The sequence below is a fragment of the Monodon monoceros genome, unplaced genomic scaffold (assembly GCF_005190385.1).
Source record: "Monodon monoceros isolate NGI ecotype Baffin Bay Population unplaced genomic scaffold, NGI_Narwhal_1 Super_Scaffold_9, whole genome shotgun sequence".
Lineage (NCBI taxonomy): Eukaryota > Metazoa > Chordata > Mammalia > Artiodactyla > Monodontidae > Monodon > Monodon monoceros.
Genome location: NW_021703786.1, coordinates 25429970 through 25443516, shown reverse-complemented (window position 1 = coordinate 25443516; position 13547 = coordinate 25429970). Strand labels below are relative to the sequence as shown.

Sequence of the window (13547 nt, the reverse complement as noted above, 5' to 3'; positions counted from 1 at the left end):
GGCTCCGGATCCTCCTCCGCCGCCGCCGCCGCCGCTCCACAGACGTCACATGATGTTTGGTCACGTGGGCTCCATTCATGAAGCGGCGACGCGACCGGCTGGGGCTTAAAGGGGAAGGCGCGGCGGCGGCGGCGGCGGGGGGCGGGGCACGCCCGCACTGCGCCTGCGCGCCCGGGCGCCGTCGCCCGGGCAACGCAAGCCGCGCCTAGTGGGTGAGGTCTCGCGGGACTGGCCCGGGAGTGCGCTCCCGACTGGCCACGCCCCCTTCGAGGCGGGGCCTGGTGATCCTGCCCAAATGCTCGCCTGAGCCTTCTGTGTAGACGTTTCAAAGGCCACGTGTCCAGGGTGCAGGTTCGGACCCGAGGTCCCCACGCATTATGGAGAAGATTCTCATGGTGTTTCTGATGCCGCCTGTGAGACTGCATGCACTGCTTCCGTAACTGGAGCGGGTCTCATCCCTGCCAGGAACAGTGGCCTGGCACACAGGAGACCCATACGCTCCTGTAGGTGAAGGGCTTGTCCAGGATTCAAAACTTAGGTCTTCTCAAGGCCGCCTCCAAGATCCTCTGTGTAATGGTCTGTCTTCACGCAACATCCCGAGAGCTCACATGAGTGACAAGGACTCAGGCGGTTCCTGGAACGAGTCCGGCTCAGGGTGAGTGTGGGGTAAACATCTGTTGAATTAATAGTTGATGTAGGAATTGCACCTTTCCTTTCCTGTTTCATCAACATCTGCCTGGAACTCAGGTCACTGGTCCATGTCTGCTCCTGCACTTTCTGTAAGGAGTTCTCACTGCTGTTCAAAATTCCCAGAGAAAGAGGTGACGAAAGGAAGAAGCGAAATTGAAGGGATCCAATTTCTACGTTGATTTACCTTCTCAAGTGTAAAGCCAGGAAGGGTGACCTACCCTGTCAGGCAGGTCAGTAGAAATCAGGTGAGCTGAAAGAGGGATGAGTGAGGGCTGCTGGGTCCTCAAGGGGATTCAGTGCCACTGAATGAATGATGGAGGCCAACCCAGGAGGCCCCCAGAGCCAGGGGACATCAAGGTGTCAGCAGCTCTCTCTGCCAGACTCCAGTAGCTTCCCTCTGAACCTACAGGGCCTTAATATGCCCAGGGCAAGACTTCTAAAGCCCTCAACTTTTTGTTGTTGTTGCGGTACACGGGCCTCTCACTGTTGTGGCCTCTCCCGTTTCGGAGCACACGCTCCGGATGCGCAGGCTCAGCGGCCATGGCTCACGGGCCTAGCTGCTCCGCGGCATCTGGGATTTTCCCAGACAGGGGCACGAACCCGTGTTCCCTGAATCGGCAGGCGGACTCTCAACCACTGCGCCACCAGAGAAGCCCAAGCCCTCAACTTTTATTGTACTAAATCACAAAGACTTGCCTCTGAGGCCAAGAAAGAGGTCCTTTTGGACCTCTAGCATCCTCACCACCAGCTGCCGGCTCCTTCTGGCCTGCTCTGCTCAGGTCTGTGCTCACACTTGCAGGGGGTTCCCCAGGTGTCAGTCCCTGCAGAACACCAGAGACCTCATAGCTTTCTTCCCGCATCACACCCCTTCTCAGGCCCATGTGGCTCTGCCCCACTTCCCCACATCTGGCTTTTGGTGGTTGGGACCAAGGCTCACGTTCCTGCCTGCTGAAACCCAGTGTGTTTTTCACGGGGTGGCGCAAAGCCCACCGCAAAGCTCGTCTGGACTCCTGTGCCTCCTCCCAGGCTGTGACGTGTGATTCTTCACTTTAGAGCCACCTGCTGGCTTCCTCCAGACCCCAGACCCAGGGCACATGTGGCAGCAGCATGCCCCCCTTGTCTTATTGGTCAGCACCTGACACACACAGCAGGCACTCAAACAGTGAGACTGGCCTTGACTTAAGGGAACAGTCAGGGAGAAGCTTTGGTCCTGGGCAGATGTGTGGCCTTTGGGACAATCTCTTCTGGGACATCTTTTCCCCAGAGGGAGGGTGCCAGGGTCTCCCTGCACTGCCAAGTACTTTGCCAGGGGAGGCCCACAGCCCACCTCATGCCAGCTTCTATCCACCAGCATGGTGGCCTGTGCCAGGGGCTTATGCCTTAGGAGGGCCCTGTAGGGACTCTAGGCCCCATGAGAGCCTTGGGCAGTCAGTACGTGGGGTGTGACCTAGACTCTGGAGGCCACCCTGGCAGGGTCAAGGGTATGTGGTCTTGCCCCTCACTTGCTCTGTTTTTCCTGTCTCCTGTAGATTTGGAAGGCCGGGTCCTTGTCCTCAGAGTGCTCCCTCTCCTACCCCACTTGCATCAGGCCTTGGTTCTAAGTAGGCCCAGGGGAAGGAAATGAACTGGAGTTGAGACCTTGCAATGTAGTTCCTGGAAAACCTCTGCCCAGGGGCTCTCCTGGTCCCCTCCCCTGCCCCTCCTGGGACCCATTGCTTCACCTGGGTGCCCCCTGCCAACACCCTACAGACACCCAACCCCGCTCCTCTGATATACTCACCCGGGTGTGTGTGTGTGTGTGTGTGTGTCTTACTGTTTCTGTGCTCAGTAACTGTTGATCAAACAAATGTGAGCCCTCCTGGCCCCATAAAGGGTTCTGACCTCAGCAGCTCCTTTGATCTTGTGGGCCTCCTGTGATGGTTAATTTTACATCAACCTTTGGGCCATGGGGTGACCAGATATTATTGTTTCTGTGAGGGTGTTTTTGCATGAAATTAACATGTGAATCAGTAGACTTCAACATTAGACCAAATTAACATTTTCACCAATAAAGCAGATTGCTCTCCATATGTGGGTGGGCATCACTCAAGCAGTTGAAGGCCTGAATAGAGGACCAACCCTCTGCAGAGTAAGACAGAACTCTCCATCAGCCTCTGCCTTCAGACGTCACCTGCAACATCAGCCCTCCCTGCCTGACGGCCTTTGAATCGAAATATTGGCTCTCTCCAGGTCTCCAGCCTGCCTGCTAGCCTCCATAATTGTGTGAGCCAACTCCTTATAATAAATCTCTTTTGTTTCTATATTCCCTCTTATATATATATAAGCCATCTCCTACTGGTTGTTTCTCTGGAGAACCCTAATACACTTTCCTAGGAAGCTTCTTCCTCACCCACCCTTGGCCTCACCTGGGTGAGTCGGGGAGACATCTGCCCCCACCAAACCAGGAGGCATAGAGGGTGCTGAGGCTGATGCCCCTCCCACAGCAGGGCCTCCCAAGCCCAGCCTACAGTGCCAGCTTCCAGTCATGCCTCTAGTGACTGAGACCCCAGAAGCCCCCTCCCCCTCTGCTCATTGGAGACTCAGCCCCACCAGCCAGACTGGCTGCGTTGGAATGCAGGGCTCTGGGCCTGTGGGCTGCTGGCTCAGCCTTCAGTGTTACATCGGACAGCAATGACCCTCTGGCACAGGTCTGGGCCTCCCTCCACAGGTGGTGACAAAGTTAGAAGTCAGGACACTGGGGCTGGAAACCAATTTATTTAACCTGAAAAGTCAGAGACAGAAATGACAGCATCTGTTGGTTGGACCAGGAGTGGGAGATGATGGCCTGAGTGTATTGGGGCCTCGGATGTTCAACCATCTGAGGAGCCCTTTTCTCAAATGTCACGCTGGCCAAGAACCATGGGCCCTTTTGCTGGATTCCAGGGACCCTCTGGCCCTTCCCACACTGAGGAAGGAGTGGAGAGTGGAGAAAGGGCAGGAGTGGGATCAAGCTCTCTCCTTGGCTGGGCCTTCATGGTTGGGGTGGGGTGGGTCGGGGGGGACCTTGACCTTTGTACTCAAGCCCAAGCCAGCTGACACTGGGTGCTGAAGCCCCCCAAGCCTCCTGAGCTCTGGAGGAAGGTGGTCCTGACCTCGTTTGGGGGCAGAGGAAGGGGGAGGCTTAGGTCAGAGAATCCTTCCTTGTTCTGGACCAGGATACACTTGGGGACCATGGAGGTTCCCACTGGGAAGTGATGTGCCCCCTCCCTGGCTACAGCTCCACTGACCCAAGTGGACCAGAGCCACGGGGGATGTGAGGACATCCTGTGAGGCCTGGGGCTAGACACTCCCAGCACAGAGCTCTGAGCCCAGGAGGAAAAGGCAGAGAGTGGCCTGCGGGCAGGTTGGACACCTCAGTCCTTCTTGCCTGCCGGGGCCATGCTGCGGGGCAGCAGCTTGGAGTGGCCAGAAGGGGCCCGTGAGGTGCCGGGAGGGGAGTCCAGCTTCACCTTGTCCAGGATGGTCTTCTTGATGGCAGCTGGTGAGACCTTCTCCCGGTCGGCCATGGACTGCAGCTCTCTGGGGAGACAGCGAGGAGGGCTGTGTCCAGGGCTCCGCCTCCTTCCGAGCCCAGGGGTCCAAGTGGAAGTGGCAAGAAGCGCACAGCTCCCAGCACCTGCCAGCCTAGGGTGCTGCTGTGTTGTCACTCCCACCTCAGGGCCTTTGCCCCCGCGCTTCCCGCCGCCAGCTACCTCTCCCCTAGATTGCCGTTCAGCGGCCTCTCACCTCATTCAAGCCAGCTCAGGGTGACCGAATCTACCAGCAGCCCCCCAGACACTGAGCCCTCATGGCCCTGAGCACGGGACACATGCCTCATCTGTCTCCCCTGCAGGTTGGTGCCAGGAGAGCAGCATTACGTTCTAGCCTCACTGTCAGGCAGTGGCAGAGAAGCCTGTGGGCTTGGACTGGAGGGCAGGTAGGGCGGTGAGAAAGAGCCCTGTCCATCCTGGAGGCCTGTCCATCCCCTGCTCTTTGGATTTCTTTCAGCTCTCATGTGCTGTCGTTGTGCCAGCGCATCCTGTGCTTCTAACTCTCTCAGTCTCCCCGGCAAGGCCAAGAGGAATGTGTTATCATCAGCCCCACAGAGGTTCCCCGTGGTCTGCCTCCCTGGCTTGGAGGACCACCCCAGTCTGAAGGCCACAAGTGACGAAATCACGTGCGGAGCCCAGCGTGGGCCCAGAGGGCCCCTCTTCACAGGATGATGGGGAGTGGTGAGGGATGCTGCACACCGCCACCCCAGGGAACCTCAGGGCTCCCCGCACCCTACCCGCTGGTAGGCCAGAGCTTGATAAACATCTGGTGAGTGAATGACTGAGTGGGCAGGCAGCAGCGGGGGCCCACCGTGTGCGGATGCAAGAGGCCTCCACGGCATTGATGAGCAGGGAGCGAAAGCCCCCGCTCTCCAGCACGTGCAAGGCGTGGATGGTGGCCCCACCGGGAGAGCAGACGTTGTCCTTGAGCTGGCCTGGGTGCTGTTCGGAGTCCAGTAGCATCTTGGCGGCGCCCTGAAGCCAGAGGGGGGGGGCTGAAGGTTGTGAGGGTACTGCTTCCAGCCCCAGCCAATGCAGCACCCACTGACTCTCCACCCATCCACCCCAGAGCACCAGTCTTGGTCCTGGTAAGGAGTGGCCCCCACCAGAGGGTCAGGAAGAACACTAACCAGCAAAGCCTGGGCCCCGAGGCGGACTGCCAGGCGCCTTGGAAGCCCCATCTTCACGCCCCCATCAGCTAGTGCATCCAGGGCTGTGAATGCCTGCAGAGAGAAAGCACCTAAGCTGCTGTCCCAGGCCTTTTCTCCATGTCCTCTAGGCAGTGGTTAGTCCAGCAGCTCTGCCCGCAGGAGCCCAGAGCAAGGAGGAGGGTGGAAGATGGGCAGACATGCCCTGAGATCCTGGGGACTGCCTACTGCCCCCGCTCCTCCCCAGTCCTCACATAAGCTGGGCCGCTGCCGCTGAGTCCCGTGACAGCATCAATCAGGTCCTCCTCCACCTCCGTGCAGAAGCCCACACTGCCCATGAGCTGCTCCAGGAGCCTGCCATCCTCCACCTGGGCGTGGGTGCCCGTGGCATACACAGTGGCTCCTTCCCGCACTACGACCGGCGTGTTGGTCATGCAGCGGATGACTTTGGGGGCCGGCTGGAACGCTGTCAGCTTCTGGGGGAGAAACTGGCTGTGTGTCCATCCCAGCCCCTTGCCCAGCATGCTGTGCTGGGTGCGGGTGTGAACATGCTCACCCAACTGAACGCTTCCTGAGTTCTGTGAGCTATACAAACACACCCATTCCAAAGATGGAGAACCAGGTGTGGAGCACGCCAGGGCTCCTGAGCCCTCTGCAGTGCACGCTTCCTCCCCATCTCCAGACCCCGCCGGACCCTGGCCCGCAGTGCCCACCTTCTCGATGGAGCTGATGGTAACGCCAGCTGCACAGGACACCACGATGTGCCGATCCTCAATGTCGGCGGCAATCTCATCCAGGATGAAAGGGATAATGTGTGGTTTCACCGCCAGGAAGAGCACGTCACTGTGCTGCACGGTCTCCTTGTTGTGGGGCGTCAGGCTCACCCCCATCTTCTGCAGGGAGCGCCAAGGCGAGCTCAGCCTGCTGTATGTGGCTGGCTGGCCCCCTTAGTATCCCCGCAGGCCGAGAGCCCCTCGTGTAGAACAGCACAGAGGATGATGGGAACGTGGGCATGGCAGGGCTGGGGGCTCAAGGCACGGGGCTCTGACACCGTCTAACTGCCCTTCCCACCCAAAAGTGGAGGAAGCATCCTGATCTGGAAGGTATTTTTTTTGTGGGCGGACAAGCGAAACTGCATCCAAACCACAGTCCCAGCCCACCCCACCTAGGGCTGCAGCCCCCAAACCCCTGACCACCTCGTCAAGTGCGGGTGGTGGTGTGGATAGTGGTCTCAAGCTGGTAGCCTGCCCCCACCCTTGGACATGGAACCCTCACTCAGCTATGGCAAACTGAAACTGTATTCAGCCCCCAGGTGGTCTCTCCTGGCCCCCATACTGTGATCCCCTGTGGTGGCTCCACTTGGGGAACCCCATTCCTGACCACCAGCGGCACATGTGCCAGTCACCAAGTTCCCAAAAGCATAGGGAGGGGACCCATCTGCAGGCCAGGAGGCAGGGCCTTTTAGATACTCCAGCCCAGGGACCCTCTTCTCATTGGCGTGGGGGACTGTGGCATGGTGCCTCCCTCTGGGGCTGCTACTCCTGGCCTTCCAGGGTCAAGGCTATCACACACTGGCCTCTAGAAATACTGACTGGTCATCCTCCACCCTGCACCTACCCTGAGGGCAGAAACAGTGGCCAGGTCCATGTCTGGGGAGCTGGCCATTATCTTGTGGGCAGCCAGGACACCTGTGAGAGACAGAGTTCCTCCCTCAAGGCCAGTCTTGGCGTCCCTCCACCACATCCTCAGGAAGAACAGAAATCGCACCACCCAGGGTAAGACAGCAACCCCTGCCTTACCCCAAACCTTCCAAGGCTACCGTTTCCCACAGTGCTCAAATGAGGCACGTTAATGCAGACTCCACCCTCACCTCGCAGCCTGGGGAAGAGTAACTGGCCCACCCTCTCACGCTTGGCCCCTTCCTGGCCGCAGCGCCTACCGGCTGCTGTGAAGCCCTTGGCCAGGGCAAAGGCCAGCTGGCCAGCCCCGATGAAGCCCACGCTCATGGTGTCTGGAGGCCTGCGCCCACTGCCCTCACAGCTGGCACCGTCTCCGCAGGAGCAGCTGCGGGAAGATGGGCAGAATCCAGAACAAGAAGTTAGGCGGACAGTGCCAGGCTTGGCCACTCCACCGCCGACCGGTGACCCCCATCCCAGCGGGTCTAACTCTCCCCCGCTCCGGTGCCCCCGCCCACCGCAGCGTCCCGACCTGCTCCTGCGGTTCCCAGACAGGAGGCAGAGAGGGGTGAGCCAGCCTCCGGAAAGGGTCGGGAAGAGGCATGGGGTAGGGGGACGCCCCCACGCCCGAATCCCCTCCCCACGCCCACGCTCCCCCAGGTCCGAGCCCCCCCGACGCCGGAGGCGAGTTCGCGGACTTGCATTTCCCTCTGCCCGGCGGCACCACCTCCCGCCCGAGCCGAACCCCGACCCACAGCTTGGCTCCCAATTACCCACTTACTCGGTGCGAGTCTCCCCCTGTCCGCAGCTGCGCGCCCGCCACGCGGCACCCAGCGCCGGGAGGCCCCCCGCCCCAGCCAATCCGCGGCGCGGCCGCCCTGGAACTGGCCAATCTGGGGGCGCGGGAGGCGCCGAGGGGCAGTTGCATCATCCGCTCACCCCCGCCCCCTCCCGCTGGGTCCAGTCGCCCCCGCACTCCCGAACCTGCGCCTTCAGTCCCGGCCCCAGCGCACCGAAACCCTCGCCGCCCCCACCCCTATCCCCCGGGACCGCGCCTGAGGACTGAGGGCACCGGGGGAGGGGCGGCAGGAGCTGGGCCCTCAAAGAGTGGCCCTGGGCTAGGGCTCTTCTCTCTGGGCTCTGTCGTTGGACATGGACACGGACACGTCAGGCTGGCGTCCGTGACGGCGTGGCCCTCACTTGGGTTTGGAAACTGGCGACATAGCCCGGACCTTCTCAGAATCTCAAAGCGGGGAGGCATCTGGGAGGTCTAGGTCGGTCCCCCTGAGATCTGGACCCCCTCCTTCCCGCCTGGGGTTTCTGCTCTCCAAGTCTCTTCTAAGGCTCAGGCGCCCTTTGAAAACTGCATGACACTGGGGGCCACTGGCCTGTTACCACGTGAACCTCCTCAAACAGGCTCTCAGGGTGGGTGGTGATCAACCAGTAGATAGAGGAAGATGACCCCCTAGTGCCCCCAGTTTCCACGGAGCACCCATGTCTCCTGACATCTCATCTGAAGGGTCTGGAATTTTTTGACCCTAGGTTTTCCGAAGAAAAAAGCTCTAGTCATCTCCCCCTGAGGACATGCTCAGGGCTCGTCTGAGCTGAGTCTGCATTTGGGTTTCAGGATAGTCTGGGGTCCCAGTCAGCAGCAGGGTTAAGGGCAAAGTAAGAAGCATCATCATTGACATCCCATCCCCCCACCAGGGGAGGGGGTGAGCTGCTTTATTTTTTCGGTTCTGTATCTTAAATGACGACAAACTGTTCTGAAATGTAATTTCAGTGTTACTTGGATGATTGTGCCGCAGAAACAGGGCTGTGAGTTCTCCTTGACATAATGACCAACATCAACACCACCAGACCACTGTGTAGTGAGCGTGTGTACGCGGCAGATGTCCAGGCCTCCTCGTATGTTTATTCTGGTGTTCAGTCCTCACCCTCTGAGGGAGGAGCTATAGTAAGATCCGGTCCAAAGTGGACTGTTCAGGGAGTGGCCCAGACTCAAACCCATAGACGCAAACTTGGGGGTCCCACTCCATTTTAACTGACTGTATATAATCAGAGAACAGAGTCCATCCTTTAAAAAGTATTGTTTCTCAAGTGACAACGACAAATAACTCCTTCCTCCAAAGAGCAAGAGTCCTCTGATCCAGGGAGAGAATAGCGTGAAGACAATCCCCAGGGTAGCCTCCCGGAGGCCAGACGACATCTGCCATGCTTATCTTGAGCCCTGGAACCCCTTGCCTCCTCTCTCTCCCCCTCAGGATCTTTGAAACTTAGGGTGGGTGGAGCTCTGGGGGCAGAAGTCCATAGGACAGTGAGGAAATTGGGAGTTGGTGACGGTTAACTCATTTCAGAAATTTGATTAGAAAAGGAAGACTGTCTAGGCCTCCCTGTGAGCTGGGAAGGGTGTGGCCCATATGCTCCTTTGTCACCTGGTAACACACTCCCAACCCCCGCCCTCCCTCAGCCAGCAGGGCCCTCAGGATGCCTCAGGACACAGGGGCCCCTGCCCCCTCAGGGATCTGCTGCTGAAGACGGGCCTCTCCAGGTAAAGGACCCCTGTGCGTGTGCCCTCCCCAGCGGGCAGGCAGGCCACTTCTCTCACACTGTGCATGGTGCCAGCACAGGGAGCCCTTGGACCCCGTGCCTAACAGCTGCTTGGGCTCTGCTGCCACGAGTGTAGCAGCCCCTCTGCCCACTGCTATGCCCAGGGCCCTTGGAAACCCCAGCGGTGGTGGTGAGTGCCGAGAGCTCCCCACCCCCATCCTCCCCTTGCTGTCACCCACCTGGGGAGAGGACACTACTTCCTCAGGAGACCACTCTTACCCCCAGAGTGCCCCAGCCCTCCCGCAGCTGCCTCCTTCCTCAGCCAAGCCCAGTCTAGTCTCTTCTCTGGGAACATGCTGGTGGATGACCCAGGAGGTACAGCTGGCCACCACCCCCTCTGGCTGCCACGCCCTAAGCAGAAACTTCTCGCAAATCAGCGTTCGTGTTTAGTTCCTGCTCAAGGCCAGGGGCCAGTCGATGGGCTGAGCGGCTGCTGTGCTTCGGCAGCTAGTGCGCTACTCTGGGCTGGCCCAGTCTGGGCTCTTGAGTGGGAGAAGCTCCCTGGAGTGTGGAGGGCAATGGCCCCAGGAGGCCCTCGTGGTTGGCAGCCAGGCAAATGAACACTTGAACAGAGGTGGTGGGCCTGTGAGCACCAGGGTGATGCCTGGTGCCCAGGCTCCATGCCCCAGTGGCTGCCCCAGGCTGGTCCTCCCTTGGGTCAGGGCTGCCCTAGGCCAGCCCCCCGGGGCCCATGGCAGGCACTGCAGAAGCTGCCGCATCGGGGCAGACAGCGGGGGCCCAGTGGCGGCTCCCTGCCTGGGTGGGAACCCAGCTTCTGCTTAGCATGCTGTGCTCTTGTCAGTGTTGCCGCCCCATGGGTCCCTCCAAGCCTGCACTGTCTCCAGCATGATGAGGCTGCCCTGTGTGACCACACCAGAGTCCTTGCTCAGCTTCCAAAGCTGTGGCCGCTGAGAGGCGGCAAGGCGGGGTCCTGATTCCCAGCTCCTCCTTGAGTTGGCACAGATGCCCCAGCAGGGCTGTGCTTGGATAGCTGTCCTTCCAGTTTTCCAGGAACTGCCCCTTCAAGGCTAGAGGAAGCGCAGGCTCACCACGCTCCTTTTTCACACCACTTAGTTTACTCAGCCCAAATGTGGTCTCCAGACGTTTATGGACGCTTGGGGCCAACTTCTTAATCCTAGCCTCAGGGTCCCCATCTGCAAAGTGGGTCACAACAGCACCTGCTTCAAAGTCTTCTCATGTGTTACAGTGGCCAGCACGGAGGCAGGGTGTGCCAGCAAATGAAGAGAGATGGAGAGAGACAGAGAGAGACAAAGAGAGATAGACAGGGAGAGAGAGGGGCTGGGAGCTGCCTGGCAGGGACTCCTTCCCCGTGACCTGTTCTGTCCCCCCTCTGCCCCTCCCTGAGATGAGCTGCTGAGCACTGCCAGAAGCCCAGTCATGGCTCTACTGGCTGCCTCCCTCTGGCTTGTCTCTGGAGGTCTGGGCTCACCTGGGTCCCCCATGGTGCCTGAGCCCCTGGAGAGCAGAGGTGGGCGGGCCGCTGCCTGTCGGGCTACAAGGTAGGCACGAAGCGGATCCTCTGGGAGTAAGCCAGGTCAGCGACGTAGAGGAGCAGGTTGACATAGGTGAAGGTGGCCACCACCAGCTGGCTGTCCCAGGTGCAGCTGCCCCTCAGGCAGTCGGGGGGGCGCCCAGGCTCACCGTACTTGGGGTCGAAGCAGAAGACAGGCCAGATCACTGCGGCACTGAGGTAGAGGAGCACAGCCAGGAAGGTATACACCACCACTACACGGTCGAAGGGGCAGCCCAGGCCCCCCGTGTGGCCCATCACGCTCAGGGCCACCACGGCCACTGTGGCCAGGAAGCACAGGCTGTAGACGGCCACACACCACTGGGTGGCCACGTAGCGCCCGTAGCGGCTGTCGTGGACCAGCGCCCCAAATATGATGCAGGCCACAAAGGCCTGGACGATCTTGAGGAGTCCCGACACCGTGGCCATGTAGCTGGCCACCTGGCCTGGCCGGGCCCGGGTCAGGGCCACCTCCGTGGCATAGGCCAGGAAGAGGAGCCCGGCGAAGATGCTGGCTGCTAGGCGGAAGTCCCTGGCTGTGCAGCCCGCGGGCTCGGGTAGGCACTCCAGCTGGGTGAAGTACAGTGGGTAGATGACCGCAGCTGTGGCGGATAGCAGCGTGGCCAGCATGGCGAAGGCTGCTGTGAAGTTTCCCCAGGACAGGCGCAGGCAGCTGTGCAGCCGGGTGAACTCACAAGCCACCACCAGGACCGAGAGCGCGAAGCAGAAGCCCCAGGCGGCCATGCAGAAGGTGCCCTGGACGCCATCGAAGCCGCCCCGGTGGGCCACCAGGCTGAAAGTGGTGCAGCCAAAGGCCAGCTGCAGCACGCGGGCCGTGCCCACAGGCGATGTCACAGCGCCCAGGTGCAGGTACCCACCCCCGGGGGGCTCCATGGTGCTGCCCATGTGGCCGGCCGAGTCTCTGCTTCACACGGTGCCTGGTGGCCCCGGAGCCTGCGGCAGCGGCAGATGCCAGCAGCCTGCAGTGGCAGTGACGCTGGTGACATTGCAGCAGAGCAGCCTCTCCACCGCCTGTGTGGGGAGGGCCGAGGCCCCCCCCAGCTCTATAAATAGGTGACCGTGATCAGAGCCCGGGAATAGCAGCTTGCGTGCCTGTGCCTGTCCCTATCCAGGAGGGACATCTGACCCTTGTGATCCATCGAGCCCCTGCCAGGACCATTAACCCCTTGGCTGCTGGCACCACCCCCACCTCCAAAGCACCTGCTTCTGTCGGTCAGTCGGTGCCACTGCCCGTGGGGGAGGAGGAGGGAGAAGAGCAGAGAGGATCAGGCAACCCAGCTCCAGCAGCTTCAAGGGGGAGGGGCACAGGGAGGAGAGGGCGGCAGTGGGGGATCTGGGAGCCCTGCAGGGCTCGGTTCAGAGCTGGGATGGTTTCAGGACCCCATTGTCATTGTCCCTTGGCCCACACTCAGCCTGGATTCCTGGGAGGTGGTGGGAAAGGGGAGTGGAGATCCTGTGCCCCCTCCCAAAGGTGCCCACCCTCATTCTTCTCACAGCCCCCAGCCTGACCTAGGGGAGTTAAGTTTTAGTTATTATTTGGGGGGATCATAATGGAGCACTTTACTTGTCCCTCCTAGACATGTAAACACCTAGGGAAAACTCAACTCTCCCAGTTTTAGTCTAAAATATTAAAAATATATGAAATGTTTTTGAAAAGGAAAAGAAATTTTTCTGACTGTAAAAGTAGTACATGCTCAGGCCCAATCAGCACAGAAAAAGAGAAGGAAAGATTGCCAGTAATTAATCTGCCTGTAATTAATTTGCCTGTAATTCTATCTCCTAGATTCAACCCCTATGAACATCCCGTGTATACAGTTGGCCCTCTGTATCCACAGGTTCCCTATCCACGGATTCAACCAACAGCAGATTGAAAATATTGGGGGAAAAAATTCCAGAATGTTCCAAAAACCAAAGCTTGAATTTGGCATGAGCCAGGAACTATTTACATAGCATTGACTTTCTATTAGGTATTATAAGTCATCTAGAGATAAGTTAAAGTATATGGGAGGGGAATTCCCTGGCGGTCCAGTGCTTAGGACTTGAGACTTTCACTGCCGTGTCCCTAGGTTCAATCCCTGGTCGGGTGACTAAGATGCCACAAGCCAAGCAATTTGACCAATAAATAAATAAATAAATAAATAAATAAAAATAAAGTGTACGGGAGGATGTGCGTAAGTTATACACAAATACTATGCCATTTTATACAAGGGACTTGGGCATCAGTGGATTTTGGTATCCTAGGGGGTCCTGGAACCAATCCCCTCTGACACTATATATACAGCCTTATGTGTATTTCCCCCAA

General features: G+C 59.1%; 2 protein-coding genes across 5 annotated transcripts; both read right to left on the bottom strand.

The window, feature by feature from the left end:
• Positions 1–3425: 3425 nt before the first annotated feature.
• On the bottom strand, positions 3426–11426 carry PYCR1 (pyrroline-5-carboxylate reductase 1). 4 transcript variants are annotated; one of them, XM_029213317.1, is made up of 8 exons: positions 11144–11415; positions 7347–7471; positions 7025–7095; positions 6121–6300; positions 5662–5883; positions 5390–5482; positions 5071–5234; positions 3426–4248 (listed from the first exon to the last, which is right to left on the bottom strand). In XM_029213317.1, exons 1-8 carry the CDS (start codon positions 11275–11277, stop codon positions 4083–4085), a joined length of 1155 nt encoding a protein of 384 aa, XP_029069150.1. In that variant the 5' UTR covers positions 11278–11415; the 3' UTR covers positions 3426–4082. The 4 variants fall into 4 exon arrangements, with proteins under 4 accessions (XP_029069150.1, XP_029069152.1, XP_029069149.1 ...); XM_029213319.1 differs by having other exon boundaries at positions 3431–5234; positions 5386–5482; positions 11144–11426; XM_029213316.1 differs by having other exon boundaries at positions 3431–5234; positions 11144–11426.
• On the bottom strand, positions 11352–12130 carry MYADML2 (myeloid associated differentiation marker like 2). The gene is made up of 2 exons (XM_029212886.1): positions 11401–12130; positions 11352–11359 (listed from the first exon to the last, which is right to left on the bottom strand). The coding sequence occupies exons 1-2, from the start codon at positions 12128–12130 to the stop codon at positions 11352–11354; spliced, it is 738 nt and encodes a 245-aa protein (XP_029068719.1).
• Between the last annotated feature and the right edge of the window lie 1417 nt (positions 12131–13547).